Genomic DNA, 22587 nt, shown 5'->3' with positions numbered 1-22587 from the left:
ATAGTTAGATCTTGCACATCTTTGTAAGATTATTTTGCTGCATATCTTATAGGTGTTGTAAATGGCATCCTTTAGGTATAAATATATTTCTTGCAGTTATTGGTAATTAGAAATACAAGTAACATTTGTATATTTATACTATGCCAGGGAACTAATAATTTTACTGATTTGGGTTTTCTGGGTGTTACATACATAGCTTCTATAAATAATAGCTTTGTTCTTTCTTGTAGAACTTTATACCATCAATTTATTGTTGTCTTTTGCAGCAGGTAAGACTTGAATTAAGGTGTTAAATAGAAGTAGTGATCATAGGACTTTTTTCCCTTAATTTTAAAGGAAATAATTTTAATATTTCCACCTTTAGTTTCTAGCTTTTGAAATTGAGAATTTTTAATTTTTGTTGTTGTTGAAGTAAAACTTAATAGAGTTTAACTTCATGAGGGCCATGCCAGCATGGAGGGTACAGGAACAAGTTGACTTGGGGTGAGTAGGCAGATGGGTTTGAAATAGACAGTTGGTTGAGAACATAGTAAATTAAATACCATTGTGTAAAAATGTTAACAGCCAAAATTCAAGGTTGAAATTTGAGATGATCAGGGCAGAGGCATAGATGTGATAATCATACATAATAAATTCAGTAACTAGATGTACTGGCGTGGATGAGATTGCCTAAGGAAAGAGTATAAAACATGTCGTAATTGAGGCTAGCGACCTTCAAAACATGTTACCTCTTGAGAGATGGAAGAAAATGAAAAGGAAATAGGAGAAATAGAAAGTGCACAGTTTCAAAGCTAAATAGATAGAGCATTTAAGAAGGCGGTTGTCATTAATGCCAAATGAAATGCCACAGAGGTGTAGGAGATCAGAACTGAAAAGAGGGCATTGAGTATGGCATTTAACATTTTTAAAAAATGAATTCAGTAGTGTGGAGGGAAATTAGGAACAATTTTTACCTAGAATGAGTAAATGTGTCTAAATTGGAGGAGGCTTTAAAATATTTGTTACATTTTTCAGTGAAGGAAGAGACAAATGAGGTGAGTAGATTTAGGTGGAAGTATGGTAGTGGGAAAATTTGTCTAAAATAGTGAAATACATCCATAAATATGTATTTTTAACTTCAGTTTTTACCTAATAACCACCTCTGGTTATTTTTAAACATTAAATTTTGCCAGTCGAATAAATAACAATCATTATTTGTTTTGCTGTATATTCAATTATGAATGAGATCGTACCTCTGAATTTCACACTGAATTTTTTTGTCTTACTGGTTTAATCCCTATTCTCTCCTGATTTTCATTGGCTTATTTGAATGCTACACTTTATTTAATTCCCAAATAGATTCACTTCTGCCTCTGTACTCTCTAGTCTATTCATCTGCCTGATTATATCTTTTTTTTAAAATTGAGTCAACATTGGTTTACAACATTGTACATGATTCAGAGGTATAGGATCACACTCTTCAGGAGCATGTTGTCACAGCACACTCAACACCAGTTTACCCATAGTCTTCCATTGTAGTCAGTTGTGTTTCCTCCCCTCTCTGTTCTTCCTTCCCTCTCCCCCACATGCTAACCTCAATTCTCTAATCATATTTCCAGGGTTTGTTACTGGTTTTACTGGTTTGGTTTTATCTGGTCCTTTGTTTTGTTTCTCTGTATTCCACATATAAGTGACACCATCTAGTCATATGTCTTGTTGATATTTCACTTAGCATAATCCATTGTGTTGATATTTCACTTAGCATAATCCATTGCAATTCCAGCCATGTTGTTGCAAAAGTCAAGTGTTTTATCTTTTTTTTTAAAATATAAATCAGTAGTATTACATTGTGTGTCTGTATCTCACATCTTCCTAATCTACTCATCTGTCTTGAGGCACGTAGGTTATTTCCATATTTTTGCTTTTGTAAATAGTGCTGCAGTGAAAATAGGATTGCATATATCCCTCCCTCTATGTTAATGTTTTTACATTGTTCAGGAAGATGCCTAGAAGTGGAACTGCTGGATCATGTAGTTGATCTATTTTTAATATTTTGCAAACCTCTATACTGTTTTCCATTGGGGCCTGGGCCAGTTTACCTTCCACCAACAGTGTATGATGTTCCTTTTTCTCCACATCCTTGCCAGCACTTGTTTCTGCTCTTTTTGATTTGGGTCATTCTCACACATGTTATGTGTTACATCATTGTGGTTTTTTGATTTGCATTTCCCTGACAATAAGCAATACTTTTTTTCATGTGCCAGTTTGCAATTTGTATGTCATTTGAAGTGCCTGTTAGGCTCTTCTGCCCATTTTGATTGTTATTACTTGATTTTGTTGAGTTATATGAGTGCCTTGCAGATCTTAAATATAGCCCCTTGTCATATGTGTGTGCAAATATTTTCTCATTTAGTAGGGAGTCATTTTGTTTTAGTGATAGTTTCTTACACTGTGCAGAGCTTTGTAATTTGATGTAGTTCCAATTATTTATATATACTTTTTTTTTCCTTGCTGTTGGAGACAAATCCACAGACATCACTGAAACCGGTGTTGTGGAGTGTTTTACCTATGTTTTCTTCTATGTATTTTATGTTTTCAGGTCTTACATTCATGTTTTTGTCCATTTTAGTTAATTTTTGTGTATGACTTGAAATAATAGTCTAGTTTCATTCCTTTGCATGTTCCACTCCAGTTTCCCCAACATCATTTATTGAAGAGGCTTTCCTTTGTCCAGTGTATATTCTTGGCTCCTTTGTGCTAGATCAACTGGTCATAAATGTGTGGGTTTATTTCTGAGCCCTCAATTCCATTCAATCATCAGTCTGTGTGTCTGAGTTTATTTCCCTACCATGCTGTTTTGATTATTACACCTTTGTGGTATAGTTTGAAGTCTGGTGTGATGTGATCATTATTCATCTTTTTTGTCAAGATTCTTTTGACTATTTCATGGTCCTTTCTGGTTCCATGTGAATTTTGACTATCCCTTCTTAGTACCAAATTCTTATAAACATTGTAATTCTATCCGCTCTACAGGATAGAGTTAATACCCTTTTCCCCTTTGTTTCCAATTTTTTCTTGGCTATTAGTACTTTCTATTTGGTTGTGTTAGCATAACTTCAACATCTTTCAAAAGCTTTTTTTTTTTACTTGGGAGAATTTAATGCATTGATTAATTTATAGAGAATTGACAGCTTTACAACAGTGTCCTTTATAGTTTTAATACTTTAATGATCTTAAAATATATTTCAAATTTAATTTTAGATACTTGATGTTTTTCTGTTGGAATTTTTAATACCGCTTGTAATGGTATTAGTTTTCTTATTGTGATAAAATATATATAACAAAATTAACTGTTTTAAAGTATATAATTCATTATCGTTAAGTACATTCCATTTTTTTCCCCATCATTTTCATCTATCTACAGAATGTTTTTCATTTTGTAAACTGAAACTTCTTTCTCATTAGACAGTGATTTCCATTTCCCTCCCCTTCCTAGTCCCTTCTTGGTGACATTCTAATTGGTCTCACCTAATTTGACTAACCTGGATACTAACATAAGTAGAATCATAGAGAATTTGTCATTTTAGGGCTGCTTTATTTCATTTAGCATAATATCCTTAGATTTTAAAGGTTTCTTTGTTTGTGCATACAAGAACTGGGATGTAGGCCAGAGATCTGGGAGGTGAGAGGATTCACCAGAGACAGAGTAGGGAGCAGAACAGGCAAATATGCTGAAATACACTGCTGAGGGCAACAGCAACGAGACAGGAGAGGTCCGCTGTGCCTTGTGGGTCTTATCCCTGGCCAGGGATCAAACTCAGGCTGCAGTGCCTGGTGATAGCTTGATAGCGCTGAACTTTCACACCTGCGCCACCAGGGAAGCCCCTGTCTTCAAGTTTTATCCATGTTGTTGCATGTGTTAGAATTACCTTCTTAAAACTGAATAATATTCCATTGTGTGTATATACTGTATTTGTTTATTCATATGTCAGTGGACATTTGAGTTACTTCTACCTCTTGGCTGTTGTGAATAATGTTATTATGTACATGAATGTACAAATAATCTCTTTGAATCCCTGGTTTCAATTTTTTTTTTTTTGGTAGAAGTAGAATTGCAGGACCATGTAGTAATTCTATGTTAACTGAAGAAATACTATACTGTTTTCCACAGCAGGTGCACTATTTTACATTCATACCAGCACTGCACAAGTGTTCCAGTTTCTCCATATCATTATCAGCAGTTATTTTCTGTGTGTTTTTGTGTGTCTCTGTTTGTTTTAATAGTCATCCTATTGAGTGAGAAGTGATATCTCATGTGATTATGGTTTTCATTTTCCTATTTATTATATTTGCCATTTTACATGTGCTTATTGAACATTTATGTATCATCTTTGGAAAAATATTCAAATTCTTTGTCTTTAATTGATTTTTTTTTGGTTGTTGAATTGTAAGTGTTCTTTATATATTATATATAATAATCTCTTATCAGATATATGATTTACAAATACTTTATTTAATTCCATGGGAAAATTTTTATAATTTTAATTCATACCTAGTTCTTTGATCTAATTTGAGTTAATTTTGTTTATGGTGTAATGTCAACTTTATTTTTTTTTTGCATGGAGTATCTAGTTTTCTCAGTGTCATTTGTTGAAAAGACTGTCCTTTCCCACTGAATGGTCATAGTGCTCTTGTCAAAAATCCTGGAAAGACTGTATAGGTGAGAGTTTATTTTAGAGATGTCTATTCCATTGGCCTGTCTTTCTACAGTAGTCAAAACTGCGTGAGTCTGCGTAAAGACTGACAAACCACTGAATATAATTATATCATTACAAATAATAATGAAATACTTTTCTCTCTTAAACTTTATCTTATTCCTTTTCAGTTGCATTGTTTTTAAAACAAAATTAAATAGTTACGCTGGTATTATGCTTGGTACATACTGTATTATTTTTTTCTTATTTCTGATTTAATGGAAATTCTTCCAGTATAAGGAAGCTTTATGTGAGACATATTACTAAGTGTTTGACATTTACATCAAAAAACTTAGTTACAGTTTGGTACTAACTGCCATTTACAAGAATAAAATGTTGGGGGACCTCCCTGGTGGCACAAGGGGTTAAGCACCGCACTATGAAACAATCAGCAGCTTCTGCAGCACAAGTTCAATCCCCCGCCAGCCAGGGAGCTACCCACATGCGCAGCAGACCTCTCCTGTCTCACCCGCTGCTCCTCTCAGCAATGTATTTCAGTCAGTCTGCCTGTTCTGTTCCCCACTCTTTCTGGTGATTCCTCTCAACCCTCGCATCTCTGGCTTGTACCCCAGCTCTTGTATGCATAAATAAATAAATCTTAAAAAAAAAAGAATAAAATGTTGGTATGAAAGGTTTCATGGAAGGACTGTCCAGATTTGGGATTCATATGTATCACTTAGTATTGGAGAACCTTAAATAATTGACTTTTTTTCATTTTTAGAATGGCCAAAGTTTTCTGGTTTTGGATGAACAAAGATTTGCAAAAGAAATTCTTCCCAAATACTTCAAACACAATAATATGGCAAGCTTTGTGAGGCAGCTGAATATGTGTGAGTATACATAGCAGTTTATTTGGAAATTTATTATTATCCATTGATAAAATCATTTCTTCCCATTTGGAAGATAATGGAAAATATATTACATAGAAGTACCATTATTTTTGATTTTTGTCTATTTTAGTTATCTGACTTTGAATATTTTTTCAGATGGTTTCCGTAAAGTAGTACATATTGACTCTGGAATTGTAAAGCAGGAACGAGATGGTCCTGTTGAATTTCAGCATCCTTATTTCAAACAAGGGCAGGATGATTTGTTGGAGAACATTAAAAGGAAGGTGAGCTATTGTTAATATGATTTAATAAGGAAAATATCATATAGCTAACTTGTCCAAGACTGATGTTTCAATTATTGAGATTAAGAATCTGCAGAAATCCTGATGTGTCCCTTTTTGTAGTCATTTAGAGTAAAAAGCTTTCATTGTTTATTTAATTTTTTTTTCCTGTACCACCTTGTAATGAGGGCTTAATTTTCAGTCAACTAAAGGGAAGGGAATAGTTGCATTTTGACTGGAAGTGAGTACTCATCCATATTCAGATGGCTCAATTCTAATTTAAATTAAAAAATGTAAGTTCCTGCTAGATAGTCTTATACTTGGAGGGTTTTTTTTTTTTTTTTTTTTTTTTTTGTAGTTCACAGCTGAATATCCAGTACCCAGAATGAATCCCTTGCATATGCTTGGTACTTTATAATACATTTTTGAATGATTCATATCTTCTGCTGAAATGTGATATTTTTACTAATATAAGGGGGCAGGAATAAAAGGGTAGTGGACCATAAAAGATTATGACCTAGTTTGCAGCTATTACTTAATAAATTTAATTAAATGTGAACTGTGATTAAAAAAGAGGCTTGGGAAAATTGCAGGAAGTTTGGCATAAGGAAATGAAGAGAATAAAAGGTCTTAAGATGTTTCTGCTCATGGAAATGTCTCCATATTTAAAGGTATACGTACATATTTACATATTGATGTGATATATATATATATATGTGTTCTATATATATAGAGAGAGATAATTAGAAATTTTCTCTGTAGGAATAATCGGTGTTCAGCTAGATAGATTAATTGATCGATAGATCAGTGTATCCCCTCTCTTCTCTCTTTGAGCTATGAAGTTCATTCTTAATGTAGAATCCTTTCCTGCGCCTTTGGAACTAGATATCATTTCCTGAACAGAATATAGAAACCTCTTAAAATAAGGAAACTTTGAATGATATGGTGTTCAGTATTTGTTTAATTTCCTAATTGTACCTTTTGAAAGGTTTCATCTTCAAAACCAGAAGAAAATAAAATTCGTCAGGAAGATTTAACAAAAATTATAAGTAGTGCTCAGAAGGTCCAAATAAAACAAGAAACTATTGAGTCCAGGCTTTCTGAATTAAAAAGGTAAATAATATTTTTAAATGAAATCCGAAGATGTTAGGCTGATACATTTATATAAGTATAAGTTGGGGGTTGGAGATTGGTTCCTTTAGTACTTAGATCATGTTGTTGAAGCCAGGATGAAAGGTCATTTTTCTACAATTATAAGTCCCCTTTACTTTTTATTTCTACCTATATACTTTACCTGAAATTACACAGTTATTAAAATTATACTGTTGGAAAGTTATGGGTTTGTCATGTACTTGGGTATGCTTTAAAAAATTCCTTTTTTTAGTGTTTTCATATGCTTGTTTTTGAGACAGATCTTAACCCAGACAGTTTTAGAGTCTGACAGACTTGAGTTTAACGTCAACCCTTTACCAAATTATCTGTGTAATCTTGGGTTAATCCTCTAAATTCCTGCATCTTTGTGTCTTCATCTTGTAAAATACAGATTATCAGAGTTAAATTGCCTACTACTTACTATTATGGATATAGGTCTAAGCCTTAAAGTTTTTTTTTATATATATATACACACATACACACAGAGATACACATGTGTGTGTGTGTGTGTATGAAACCATGAGTAAAAGATGCTTCAGTTAAAAACGAATGATTCGATGATGTTAAAGTTGTGTCAAGATAATTACCATTAATAAGTAGTTGAACTAAAGTTTTCCTAGTCTCATGAAGTTATATAGTAAAAGCAAGTATAGTTAAGTTCTTGGGGTTTCTTAAAGATACTGCAGTCTGGTTTTCTGATGAAATGTTTTTTTGTTTTTTTAAATAAATGACAATATAGTGAGAATGAGTCTCTTTGGAAGGAGGTGTCAGAATTGCGAGCAAAACATGCACAACAGCAACAAGTTATTCGAAAGGTAAGCTTCCTCGCCCGCACATCCCCCCCCATAGCCTACATTTGTATAATGAGTACCATTTGTGACCCAGAAAAGTCTCTCAAAGTCTCTAGTTATTGAGCTCAGTTGTTATACATTGGATACATAGATAATATGTAAAACTATGAAATCAGACAAATTAAGCATTTGGTGTATATATCCTTTTAATAAAAAGTTTCTCATTAGCTAAATATGGTCATTCTGTATTCCCAGTTAATGTCTCATTAGCTTTGCCTGATGAAACTTTAAGGTACTTTCATTTTTAGGAGCATAATCAATAATCAGTTTCTTGTTTTTAACTATAAAATGGCTTTATTGTGTGAGTTTTTTTTCTTTTACTATTTTTTTTTATTATAAAAGTCATAGATATTCTCTGGAAGTTAGCTTTTTCAAATTAGTTTTTAATTATGAATTTAAAAAAATAAGTTATCAGTGTATGCCATTATTAGTCTGCAGATAAACAGTTAATGTAGTATTGCAAACTAAATGCTAGATTTTACTGTCTGAGCTGAAAATTACTGGGGGATCTAAAAATTTCTTTGTTGCATTGTGTTCTTGTGATTTAATGTTTTCATTTTAGCTTTCATATGCTAATAAGTGGTGATGCATGAAAGTAATTAAGGCAGCTATATTTTGCTCATGAGTAAACTGGACACTAAGTTAAAGCAACAGGTTATTTTTTTTGTGGAGAGGGAGGGTGGAGAGAGCTTCAACTTACTTGTGCTCAAAGGCCTTTAGCTAAAAATAGGGTTATGAATGATAGGATCTGTGTGTAGTAGAACAGACTGGGAACAAAGATTAATGATAGTTGCAACCTTTGGCTTATAGTCAAAATAGATACTCTAGTGTCTCTAAAATTAGTGTACAAGTGAAAATTGAATACATAATTCTGTCCTAAGTGTTTTTTAGTCCAAGTGCATATATTTTCGAACTTTCACAATGTTTCCAGCATGCAACTATTAGGAATATTTAATTTAATATGATAGATACATCTTAATCTGTACTTTATTTTTAAAATTCATTAATATTTTTTCAGAAGGCATTGTCTTGGCTAAATATTAACTTGAAACACTCCACAATTCATGGGACTTATTTTCCCTAAAAGCAAGAATAGTTGGTAAAATACTTATATAGCATTTCAGTTTCATATGAAAGCTGAGTTTGATATTGAATCTCTGTTTTGGTGGAGGTAGGGTTTTTATAATGCATGATGACAGCTGATCATTTTTTCTCTGTTCCTGGAGTTGGTTTTTAGCTCTGCTCTTTTCTCTGGTGTTGGATTAATTTGTAATAATAATATATGTGAATTGCCTTTTTATAGGATTTGTCAGGTACAGAAGTTAAATGCTTTAATGTTAGGTGCTTCATTTTCTCCTTTAGGGAACAAACTACTCAACATGATTCAGAAGTGCCAAAAGTAAACAGATGATATGGAAAAAAATTAAAGCTGTTCATATTAATTTTTAATTTACAGTCCTCTATTTAATTGTGTTACTACATTTCACAAAACTTACAGAACTCTGTGGACAAGTCTAATAGTCCGGCAACACTTTTCACATTCACATTAGTAACCTCTGGAGGACTTGCTAAATAAACACATTGGTCGACTCCATCCTTAGAATTTCAGATTCTGCAGTTCTGAAGTGAAATTGAGAATTTGCCTAAGAAGTTCTTAGGCTTCTTAACTTCTTCATCCATGGCCCGCACTTTAAGAAGCACAGTCATAAAAAATGAAGGCTAGTTTGCATTTCTGATTTGTTTATAGTTTTTCTTTAAATGTGATCAGACTTTGAAGCTATAAACCAAATTCTCTTGATTGTCAGCAGAAAGCTTCAATAAATGGTTAATACCTCAATAGTAATTTTTCTGCAGTCTGCAAGTAAACTTTAACTTGAAAATTTTATCATCTATTCTGAGAGAGCTGACAATTTCTTTTGCCTCTAATTGTGTAACCTGGTGTAAGAGAAAGGTTCCCTGTCAAACACTCCTTTTTTGCATCATCTTGAAAGGATTTTAAGTAAAAAGTTGGGATCTATATCTAGGTGTGCATGTTATTTACCACCAAAACAAATAACTGAACTCTGAATATTAGATAAATGGATGCGTGAGTGGGTAGTGGGTAGATAGATTGCTGGGTCGATCAATGTCTTAGGCACCTCTGTGTCCTACATAACAGCAACTTTATCTCATTCTGCCTGGAAGCTGGTATTTTTTTTAGATAACTATTATAAGATGTATCCAAATTTTAACTGTGTTAATATGTGAGAAATTATGTGATGTCAAGGATTTATAGTATCTGAATTAAATTTTGAGGCTTGGCAATATAGACTAAAAAATTAGGCACCTACAATGGAAATTTTTAAATTTATGTTTTCCTTTTTAGATTGTCCAGTTTATTGTTACATTGGTTCAGAATAACCAACTTGTGAGTTTGAAACGTAAAAGGTAAGTTTTGATGATAAAACATTGTGACTTGTGTATAGACAACCAAACATTGTAATGATCACCAAGAAAGGCCTGCATTTGCTGAGTATATGCCTGTTGTCCCAGATGAACAGTCCTCCCTTGTTAAATTATATTCTGAACATTTCAAGAGTGGTGTTATTTCCTGTTACTGTCATCTGCTGATGTTGTTGAGAGATAAAGATAGCTTAAATGGCTAATGGGCACACAGCCTTAGGGTTTACAAAAGAACTGTATTTTTCATTCATGTTAGCAATTTAATGTAGCGTTAGAGGGCCTGAGTGTCTGAGTGAGGGAAATTCTTAAAAGAAGTCCTGTGTTGGAAAAAACTTAATTTTTTTTTTTTACTTGACTGCTCTTATATTTAATCCACTAATAGGGTTTTTAAAAATCTGTGTATCATCCATGAATTGTAATGCCTGTACATGTCAGTAACTACCATTGTCACAACAAAAATATAGGAATAGTGGATAAGGAATAATTGGGAAGAATAAAAAGTTATTTTGTAAGGCTAACGTTTTAACCATGCTTGATTATGCTCAGAACTTTATGGGCTCAACTCTGTTTCCACTAACTAGTTCTTATATTGCCTATTTTTTACTGTGTAAGTGCAGTTCATAAAGAGTTATATAATTCAGTCAGCAGTGAAGAATATCTGAAAAGAATAGTTTATTGTATTTGCTAAAAACAGGACAGAAAAAGTCCTCAATAGACTCACTCCCCAGTTTCTATTCCTAAGATGTAAATCATTTTAAAAAGATCCTTGTGTGTACATCCTTACTGAAATTTTTTTTTTTACAATTAAAGTAAACATGTTTCTGTGGGGTTAAATTATTATAAGCAGTTTTGAAAATTGCATGTTTCAATCACTGAATTTCATGAATGTGTTCTGATTTTTCAGGCCTTTACTTCTGAACACTAATGGGGCCCAAAAGAAGAATCTGTTTCAGCACATAGTCAAAGAACCAGCTGATAATCACCATCATAAAGTAATTTTTAGTTGAATTTTATTTTATATTTATAATCATAAACTAAAATTTTTTACTGCAGAATTTCATACAAAGAAATTTCATGAATAATAAAGTGCTTATCCTCCAGCTTTATTAAGGCATGACAGTTTTCATTATTTCCAAATAATGAAATATATATATATTCCAAATAATATTTGGAATCGGACATTCCAAATATGGTTGGAAAAGTTACCTTTTCCCAAATTATTTTTATACCCCTCTTCAGTTTCCTATTTTATTATCCCAAATTAGTACATATTATTTCATGGCCATTTTGTATGTGTGAATCCATGGACAATATTTGGTATTATTTCACATACATCTGAACTTCATAAAATGTTATTTTGTGCATAACATTTTACATTGTAACTTGTTTCCACCTACTCTTGCTTTTGAAGTTTATTAAACAGAGATTTAGTTCATTTCAACTATCATAACATTAATGTATTGATAATATGATTATGTGTTATATTATAAGGCATTATATTATAAGGCATTATAAGGCAGGTTACTTTATCCAACTTTTATTAAAATGTGCATATAGTAGACTTTTTTACTGTAACAACTGTAAAAAAACATTTTTGTTTGTTTCATTTTTGTTACAGACTCTCTGGATACTTTATCAGAGTTATACCCAGTGGCAAATTAGTCCTGGCCAGAGTTTATATTCATTATCTGATTATTATTGTTACTTGTAAATCTTAGAATTCCAAATACTACTTCAGATTTATTATTAAAGGTTGCAGATTTTTGTTCCGGCATATCAGAGTTAACCAACGTCCGATTCTGCTCATCACTGTTTCTTAAATAATCAAGTATACCTGTTTCTGGTTTTAGCATTGAAAATTCAAATGAAGATTTGTTAATTTTACTCTATCTGTATGTTTTTAAGTTCTTTGTGTCTTTTGCCTTCTGTATCTAGTGTTGAAATTTATATATTTTTTCTATGACAGTCATGACCTTAGTTTTGCTGTAGAACATTGAAAATTCTTTTGATTAACATATAGTTTGAAAATATCTGTAGCTTAAAAAAAAATTACTGCTAAAAAGCCAGACTAACATTTAATTGTTGAATAGTTGAAATGCTTTCTATTTTCTGTTAATGACCACTTAACAAGTAAGAATTAAAAAAAAAATCAAAACAGAGTAGCTTGAGATGAAATAATGTCCATCAGTACAGTGGTCATTTAGTAATGCTTGAAATTACTGGTTACATTTTAGCACATTGTTGCCCTTTGTGTATAAAAAAATACTTTAAAATTTGAAGGTTCGTCTACGGATATATTTGCAGGCATGTTGTTTTCAAAGTCCCTTAAAATGAAAAATAGTGTGGTAGAATGCAGATTATATACCTCATGTGTCTTGCTAATACTTAGACCAATTAGTGTGTAAGTTCTGTTAAGGGAAGATAACATAACTGTTTTGCTTACTGTTGTATCATCAATGTTTGTTGGCCCAAATATTTTTAAAATGGTATGTTGTCTGGTCAGTGTAATTTCAATTTTTTGATAAATTTTCTCCCTGGTTTTTTAGGTTCCACACAGTAGGACTGAAGGTTTAAAGCCAAGGGAACGAATTTCAGATGACATCATTATTTATGATGTCACTGATGATAATGCAGATGAAGAAAATATCCCAGTTATTCCAGAAACTAATGAAGATGTTATATCTGATCCCTCCAAGTAAGAAGATTGTGAAATAAAATCCATAAAAATATTGGTTACTTTCTTATCAAAGAATTCAAAACTACTTTTATTCCTTAATAAACTCATATCTAACTCACATTTGGATTATTGAACAAATTAAGCCAAATTGTTCAAATACTACCTTTCCCCCAACAAAAAGTGCGGATTTACTTTTTAATTTTGAAGATAAGCTCCTTTACGTGATTCTTATGTGATGCATCAGTATGTGTGATTAAGCTTAAAACCAAGACATTTAAAACTAAAACACATAGTTTGAGGAATTTCCTTGGAGATTGGATAGAATGAATTTGTGGAGTCTGAAAATGTAATTGATTCTTTCTCATATTGCCAATGTAGCTGTAGCCAGTATCCTGATATTGTCATTGTTGAAGATGACAATGAAGATGAGTATGCACCTGTCATTCAGAGTGGAGATCAGAATGAAGTAGCCAGAGAATTACTAAGTTCAGGCAGTGATGGCACCAGCCCTCTCATGTCTAGTGCTGTCCAGCTAAATGGCTCGTCTAGTCTGACCACAGATGATCCTGTCACCATGATGGATTCCATTTTAAATGATAACATCAATCTTTTGGGAAAGTGAGTGCTCTGCTAGTTCTCTAGATTTTTGTTTTTTGTTGTTGTTGTTGACTTTCCAAATTCTGTTTCTTTTTGAGTGATTTTCCTTTCAAATTATGAACCCATGTAGTCTAACTTTAATCTGTTTTGGTTAGGGCTGAGCCCCAAAGTGGTATTTTGAGAAAGATTTAGATTTTAGATAGTCTTGGAATTTCCTTGGCAGTTCTTCACATTAATGGAATAATGTGTTTTGAATATCCATAAATGGTGTGTGATTATGACTATTTGCTTTTTTATCAGGACTGTGGAATAACATAATTTTTATTAAGGAACATTATAGCATTAAGAAAACTAGAAGTTAGAGGTTAAACATTTTTAATTAGAGTTTAAGGAAAAAGATGGGATTGTTTCAGAATCTTTTTTTCAGCAAATACTAAAGATTGGTGTAATAGCTGTGAGTTTTCAGTTAATGAATATTTTGGAAATCCCAAATATCAAATAGGATTTCTAACAACAAAGAGGGAAGGAAGCACAGTTGACTGTGGTAGAGTATGGGTGATTTGGTGGTGGGTGCACTTTGGTGGCAGTACCTGATGGAGGTATACTAATATACTACTCTATTAAAAATACATAAGTAATAAAAATAAAAAAGAGTTGGTGAGAATTCAGTGCATTGAGGAATCATTTGTCTGCCTAGATTATAAAGTGTTTTTAGATATAAAAACAATAAAACCTAATATCTGATGTTTTTTAAATTTTTTTTCCTTAGGGTTGAACTGCTGGATTATCTTGACAGTATTGATTGCAGTTTAGAGGACTTCCAAGCCATGCTGTCAGGAAGACAGTTTAGCATAGACCCGGACCTCCTGGTTGATGTAGGTACTTTGAATCATCTTTGCTATACTGGCAGTTTATATATTTATAAATCAATACATAATTTTCTGATAATTCTGTGCTATTGCATTTTTTTTAATGAATGGTTTTGTTTATCAGAAAGAATGAACAGATGGGTTTAGGACAGTGAAAGAGGTTTATTACTACCCATCTCTGAGTAGTAGTTCAGCTAATCCCCCATAATAACATATCAACTCTGTTTACCAGTACTATTAAATCTAGGTCTTGTCTGGACATGTTACTGTGTTGTTTTGCTGTAGAATAAATTGTCACTGAATGGAAATAAGTGGAAATTAGTAATAGAGATACTTATCTGGGAAACAGAATGGAGACACTTCTTAATAAATTGGGAATTAATATGTTCCACTCCAACTATATTTTTTTATATTTTCTGTTTAATACACACGCACACCCACCCACCCATCCCCCCCACCCACCCACCCCTGAATCTTAAGTGTCCTCTGCTCCAATCCCCATCAGTACTTCTATGAACTTGACCTCCAGCATTATCTGGACTGTGAATTCTTACTACACTTCTGGCACTGAACACTTTCTCACTGACTTCTCGTTTCTCTTCTCTCTTGTTCTTCTCTTCCATAAAGCTTCCTAAGTAGTTTGGTCACATCCAGATGAATCTTGTTTTCTTCTGTGTTTACATTTTCTGTTCTGAACATGCTTCTCTATTTCCCAAGAAAGCTCTATTGTTTCATTTTTTTTTACACTTCTTGTGTTGAAATACAAATTCTCTCATATTAAAAGATTCTGTAGTCTTACTTTTTCAAGAGCTGCTCAGTGAGGCCAAAAGGAATTACTCCTGTCTTTGCTCTTTAGTTTTAATAATTTACCACCTTATATCTCTGCTTCTCAGCAGTCTTTGTCAATGTCATGTGACTTTATTATTTCCAAATCATCAGTGATTCACAGGATGGATTTCACCATTTTTGAAGATTTCCTTTCCATGGTGACCTGTGTTATCATCTTAAGTGAATTCAGCATCCATTTTAATGAGGGATTTTTAACAGTAACTTGATAGTCCTCTTGATTGATTGTCAGTCTTAATCTTCACTGTAAATCAAAGAGCCTTTTAGAATAGTTGTCCTTTAGACCAGTAAGAAGAAAATAAAGTTCCATAATTTTGATCCTCTACTAATCCTTGCAGTCTTCAACTAGATCATTTTAATCCAACTGTGGCACAATTATCCACTTGTTTGTCTTCAAGACTTCATCCAGTTAATTCTTCCCTATTCACAGGGGATAATTCACAGTGTTCTGGTTCTCTGGGAAGCTATGGAATCTCAAATTTTCTTAGAGGAAATATTTATATCCATCTAAAGCCAATTTTTACATCTGCCTTCTTCTGTTTTTCTATCTGTATCCTTAATCATTTCCATCAGCTTTTAATAGTTAATTGCAACTTCCCTCCTCTTAAGATAACATTTTACTTGTATTATTGGGTTTTCCTTTACTGTTTTGTTTCTCTAATCTATCTCTTCACTTAATTGCAGAAGTAAGTGAAGTACTGTAGAAATGAGTAGATATATTTGCTACTTCTTTATTTCTTATTATTACTTTTAATGAGACCCTGTATTATCTTATTTCTTGTTTATTTACTCTAAACCTGTGCTATCTCTACTATCTTGATTTAGCCAGAAAGGTAAACTGTAGTGTGTGTTTTTTTTTTCCCAAATTTGAATTGGGCTAGTGGAAGATTGGTTTGAATCAGACAGATTTGGGTTCAATTATTGGCTTATGTTACTTACTAGCTACTGTTGTTAGCCTTGGTAAAGTTAATTGCTTTTGTGCATCTATTAAATGTGGCTAATGGCGGACATGAAGGAATGTTGTGAGGATTATAATTAAGATTATTGTTGTTAACACTATTGATTTTCCACGGCAGACTTTTTTCTTTTGACTTAGAAGCCCCAGAATTCTTTGTTCTTTTCCTGTCTACCTAAACATTCTCACTTTCCTCTAAGATTTCTTTTTCTTCCTGTCTGCTACTTGTGAGTATTCCCCAAGGTACCCAGGCTTTTATCCTCTTTAATTTTTTCTTACCTTTTTCTGTGCTTCCTGTAAGAGGGATTTTTGGCTTATAGAATTGTTCTCAGATATATAGCTCCTGCTCTTAATATTTTTTAAAGTAAATATTGCTTGAGTTCTGAGTCCGTGCCTTTGTGGTCATCAGTTAGATCTTGGCTCAGATTGGTATATGACAACAAATTTTTCCTTATTTTCTAAACTCAGTACTCTTTTCATGTTTTTATTTTATATTACAATATTCTGTAGTATTAACAGGTTTTTCCTTACTCACCTAGGCTAGTAATCCCGAAGTCATCTTGGTTTCCTTAGCTTTATCTAATTCACCAATTCTTGTGTATTTTCAAAAAACAGCATTTACAAGTCACCACTACTTTTCTAAGATCATCATTGTTTCATTGTTGAAAATTGCTGTATTATCATAGATCAAAAAATCCAATCATAGCTTCTTTGTTTTCTGAGAGGATAAAGATGGTAACAGCATGATAAATATGCTGAAGAGTTCATGGTTTCGCTCTTCAGAGTTCAGTACTGATTAACCTACTGTGGAGTGAAACACTAAGGGCCTGACCTTAGAATCAAGCAACTGTGTCACTCCTCTCACGTGATCTACTTTTTTCTATCTTACACCTGAGAAAACATGATAGTATCCCTAATTCAGTGGTTATGGGGAGTGGGGCAAAAAAGAAATGAGTTTTCACTGCTGGTCTTCCTCAGATCCCACTCTCAGTAGGGAGAAAAAATAATGAGGTGTCTGAAGTGATAACAAACTGAGCTGTCAGTGATTGGTAATCATGAATAGCTATCTATTCTTAAGGAAAGAGTTTCTTCTGTTTCATGGATCAGTAGAGGTGGTATGAAAGAAGGACTAGTTAATGAAAGGAAAGGAAGAGTTGGAAAATTTTTAGGGCTACCATGAATATGGAACTTTAAGGAGAGGATCAGTGTTTAGAAAGTGTGGAAGAAGCAGATTCTACCTATGGTCTTTGTGCATTTCATTATATCCTGTGAGTCATTGGTATACTTATTGTACTAAAATGCTCTGATCACTATATTTCATTGCTCATACCTTTCCCAAGACTCTCATTGCTGACAGAATGTGGATTTGTCCACTTAGCTTGACCTTTCTCTACTTTTTTGAACTTTATGTTTACACCTTACTCAACTCTGTATTATTTTATTTTATTTGCAGTAGTTGTCTTACCTGTTTTTAAAAGTTAGTCCACAACTATTCCTCCTTCTGTTGTCGATAATGCTATAACATACTTTTCCCTACATTCTCTTGTTTTAACCATATGTAGAGATTGATCCATATTGCATAGCTTCGTCAAGACTTTTTATTGATCCTGTGTATATGAGTCTGTCTGTGTCTGTCTATCTGTATCTGTGTATTTTCCTTCTTTATCTTTCTCTTAAAACTCTTTAGTACTTTTGAGACCCATCATACATTATATGATACTAGATTATATCTGATCATATGTTGCTGTTGGATTTTGTTCTTATCTTGCCTTTTAGATTGTAAGCTCCTAGAGAGCAGGAATAGTGTCTTCATCTTGTATTCTTCATGATGTCAGTTATTTCTTAGATGCTCAAATATCCTTGCAGAATGAATGACTTTGAAACTTACGACTTAAAAAACTTTTGTCTGTAAACTGACTGGTTTAAGAAACTCAATAAGCAGTGGTCTTAGCATCCCCTTGCTAGTTGAGGGGAAAATAAACAAGTAGGTATGCCATTTTGTCAGAGTTTCACTTCAGGTATAATCTAGGAACCACTGTCATAGAGCAGATTGTTCAAGTTTATCGCATTTAGCCAGGTAGTTAGTAAAGGCTTAGTGTCAGGGCAAGAAACTCAGTCCTGGTGCTACTTAAGGCAAAAGACATTAGGAAGGAAAAAAATTAACAAATGAGAGTGGGAGGTGGGGAAAAACACCTTTTGTCTCAAGTGAGACAAATGACACTTTTATAGAAAAATTCTTAACATCTAATTCACGGGATAGTTTGCTATTTGTTTGTTTTTCTTTCTGCTTTTCTTGCTTCTCTCTTCCAAACTTGTTTTACTGTATGGAAACTTCTTAGTGCAGGAGCTACATATCTTCACCCAACATGGCTGTATAAAATTTTTGAACACACAGTTAATTCTTTTTTAATATTTTTAAACTTATCATCTTTCTTGTTTGGTCTTTCAGCTTTTCACTAGTTCTGTGCAGATGAATCCCACAGATTACATCAATAATACAAAAGTAAGTTTTAATTCATGTTGCTCAGGACCCATAGCTGTAAGAATCTGAAAAAAGTCCTAGTAAGTAGAGAGAGCAGTATCACTCCAAGTTATAAAAAGCATTTTATATTCTCACCTAATATGTGTGATCAAGATAGTAAAATTCTAGAGTAAAAATCAGCTTTTGATTATGGGGCAAATTACTGCCCAATTCTACTGGCACTTGTGTAGCTAACTGCCAGGATGAAATTAGTGCTCAGGTTGCTGGGAGATTATCTGACTAAATTTGGCAAATTCAGGTATATTACTGAAACAAATTATTAAAATGACTGTTTCATGTTTTATGTGCTTAATTTTATATTCTTAAACCTTCTAAAAGCAATTCACAGCATTTTTTGTTAAAAAAAATTATTGGTACCTATAGTCTTCTATAAGTTCCTTCATTTATTAGCATACAGTAAAAGTGCAGGGATTTATACTAATTGTAGGCTAGGTAAGTTGAAACAATGTAGGATGCATTTTGGACTTTTTTTAAGTAATGGTTTTGTTGTTTTTTTTTAAACATATAGGAACTGCAGTTGGGAATAGATAAGTTATTTCTTTACAACTAGTCTTTAATGTATAATAAAGGACCATTTGAAGTTGTTAGAGCAGATGTTTGAAAAACATCCTGTTAACTTTGTGTAGCTTATTGTCTTGAACAGGTGTATATTTTACTCTTATATTTATACAAGTTTTCAGTAATCCCTGTTCTTCATTGAACTCAGAGGTACATCAGGTCCTCAGAGATTTGTTCAAACTCTGCATTAGTAATCTAAAAATGAATGCATATCAGATAAAATAAAAGTGATAAGAGAGGGGGTGGGTAGAAATTTTCTGACATTTGTCATACGTGAGAATCTATATTTTTTGCATATTCAGTTTATAGTATAGGTAACTTGAAGTTGATGGAAGTTATAAATTGTTGAACTAGAAAATTGATTATGAGCTTAATATCTGAATGATTTTAGGGATTGGCATATTTTTTCTGTTCTAGACCTGTTAGTAAATATTTCAGTTTTGCTCTTTATATGGTTTCTTTCACAATTACTCACTTTGCAATTGTAGTGTTAAAGCAGCCATGGACAATAACAGAATGAGTGTGGCTGTGTTCCAATAAAACTTTATCTACAAAAACAGTCAGATGAATTGGGCATGTAGGCTGTAATTTGCCTAGATTTATATTTCAATAAATGTGATCATATTACTGAATGTTAGACCCATATCATACATTCATTTAGTGATTGTGCTGTGTTATTTGTTTATTGCTAGGCATTGAGCCATTTCTGGATCACCTTCCTTATTCCAAAGAATAATAAGTCCAGTTTTCATAAATAAGCTAAAAGCCAATGGCATATTATTTTACAGTATTATACAACAGATAAATTTGAGAGAGACTTTTCATTATACTTACAGAATCAAGATTAATTTTTTCATAATTGGCATATCAGCTATCATTCTGTTTTATGGATTACAGTACTTTCCTCATAAATCAGGATGCCTTACACACTTCAGTACAGAAATCTAAGTGATCACTACTAACGAATACATATTTGCATGGGAGATGAAACCCCTTTGTTATCCTGGTTCTTACATTTTCAAATAATAACAGTGACATCCTTGAAAAATACCTATCTTAGGAAATAATAATAATGGTTTTGCATTAATGTGGCTTTATTATACATTAATGTTTATTATGAATGATAAATGAGAACATATTTTTATGTAAAATTTTTGAAAGGTTTAAGTAGTTTTTATTATATGAGGGGGGCGTTATTTTCTCTCCATTGTGGAAACTTTACTGCTTCATTTTATGATAAACACAGGGGAATAATGGGAATTAGCATGTTTGTTATATATGCTTAATCAGCATGCACATATCCGAGACTTACAGCTGTTCAGAAACATTGTGAACCTCTGCACCTCAAATTGAACATCGTTGAAAAGAGCACTGAAGAACTTAACAGCATTAAAGATTGAATCCCCTTCCAGTTAGATGGAAGGAGAGAAGACAGTGGTTGCAAGAAGCAATTCAGATGACAGCAAAGAACTGAAAGAGTCACAAAATGGAAATGAAGAAACACCACCTCAACTTTAAGGCTTCCAAATATAGAGAGAAATAGTTTTAAGGATGTCACCATGTTATCCTGAGCTACTCTTAATATGTTTACTTATGGGAAATACTCTGTTTTATGAGTAAAGAGAACTGTGTAATACACCTAGTCACTTTACACTTTAAACTGTTTAAAATGAGTTTGCTTGAAGAATTATCTTTTAATTAGCAATTTGAAACCAATCATCTGTGATTCATTCCCATCTTTTACCCTTGACAAATTATGTCTATTCTGTTGGAATGCCCCTCTTCCTTTCATACTTAACTACTATCCTAGTTCAGTTTCTTTTGTTTCATCCACTTGATGACAGCAATAGTTTTTCTTAGACAGTCTTGCTATTTCTACTTAAATGTCTTTCTCTTTCCTGATTCTTACCCTTCTTGTATATTTCAGATAGTATACCAATATTCATACATTGTGCCAGGTTTTTAAAATAACTTTTGCTGTTTTTCAGAAACATAAAATATGAAGCAAATATTTTTATATTTTTTTCTCTTTTAGTCCGAGAATAAAGGATTAGAAACTGCCAAGAACAATGTAGTTCAGCCAGTTTCAGAAGAGGGAAGAAAATCTAAACCCAAAGCAGGTAGGTATATGTACATACACACAGACACACCCCCCACACACACACACTCTTAATTTTTATAGATTTTTAAAAATTAACGTAAAAACTATTTCTAGCCAAATAGCATTCAACATCATTTCTTTATAATGCTGATGAGAAGAAAATAACCCCAACTGAGAGTAAATAAAACATCATTTAGTTTAGAGGCACAGTTTCTAGAATCTATTGATGACCTGAGGAGAGGCCTCATTGAAATTAACAGTTGAACACAAAATGTATGGTCTCAGTTTTATGCATAATATATCAAGGATCAGCCTATAGGGAAAAATGATGAGGTAGTAGTTTGGCAAATTTCTTGTGGTTCTTTTTTTTCCCATTTAACCTTAGGAGAACTGAAAGAACCATCATTTCTTAATTATTGAGTAAGACTTAACTTTCCTGACTTGCACATTTTAAATTTACTCTCACACACTGTCATATTTCTTGTTAAACTAGGTAAGGGTAGTGATTGCATATGTGCACATTTCTTTTTCCATCTTCAGCTTGAACTCTGTATATATGACCTGGTGATAAAAGAACACTTTTCTAATCTTTTGTATAGACAAGCAGCTTATCCAGTACACTGCTTTTCCACTTCTTGCATTCCTGGATGGGAACCCTGCTTCTACTGTTGATCAGGGAAGTACAGCCTCTTCAGAAGTTATGTCTACTATAGATAAACCCATAGAAGTTGATGAGCTTCTGGATAGCAGCCTGGATCCAGAACCAACACAGAGTAAGCTTGTACGCCTGGAACCATTGACTGAAGCTGAAGCTAGTGAAGCTACACTGTTTTATTTATGTGAACTTGCTCCTGCACCTCTGGATAGTGACATGCCACTTTTAGATAGCTAAATCCCCAGGAAGTGGACAATGTATGTATATATTCATCAAAATGATGAACTATTTATTTTAAAGTATCATTTGGTACTTTTTTTTTGTAAATTGCTTTGTTTTGTCTAATCAGATACTGTGGAATAGAAAGCACCTTTTGCTTTTCTCACTAACCACACACTCTTGCAAAGCTTTCAGGTGTTACTCAGCTATTTAGGTACACAAGATTTAATGCACATTATTGGCATATCTTTAAGTTGGATTCAAATGGCAGTTTCCCTT

General features: G+C 32.9%; 1 protein-coding gene across 3 annotated transcripts in view; it reads left to right on the top strand.

Moving 5' to 3' along the window:
* HSF2 (heat shock transcription factor 2) overlaps positions 1-22326 on the top strand; it is a gene marked incomplete at both ends in the record, with an annotated part of 29547 nt that extends 7221 nt beyond the window's left edge. The window contains 12 exons of one of the 3 annotated variants that reach the window (XM_084259573.1): positions 5455-5563; positions 5720-5847; positions 6833-6957; positions 7736-7811; positions 10213-10274; positions 11194-11281; positions 12836-12984; positions 13345-13584; positions 14333-14438; positions 18683-18736; positions 21369-21453; positions 22034-22326. In XM_084259573.1, the coding sequence (XP_084115699.1) occupies positions 5455-5563; positions 5720-5847; positions 6833-6957; positions 7736-7811; positions 10213-10274; positions 11194-11281; positions 12836-12984; positions 13345-13584; positions 14333-14438; positions 18683-18736; positions 21369-21453; positions 22034-22326 (1515 nt within the window). The remainder of the gene's footprint in view (positions 1-5454; positions 5564-5719; positions 5848-6832; positions 6958-7735; positions 7812-10212; positions 10275-11193; positions 11282-12835; positions 12985-13344; positions 13585-14332; positions 14439-18682; positions 18737-21368; positions 21454-22033) is intronic. The other 2 variants (XM_084259572.1, XM_084259571.1) reach the window with 2 other exon arrangements.
* Positions 22327-22587: the final 261 nt, after the last annotated feature.

This window comes from Talpa europaea, assembly GCF_964194135.1.
Source record: "Talpa europaea genome assembly, chromosome: 2".
NCBI lineage: Eukaryota > Metazoa > Chordata > Mammalia > Eulipotyphla > Talpidae > Talpa > Talpa europaea.
Note: the sequence above shows the minus strand (reverse complement) of the source record. Positions and strands in the feature narration are given on the sequence as shown.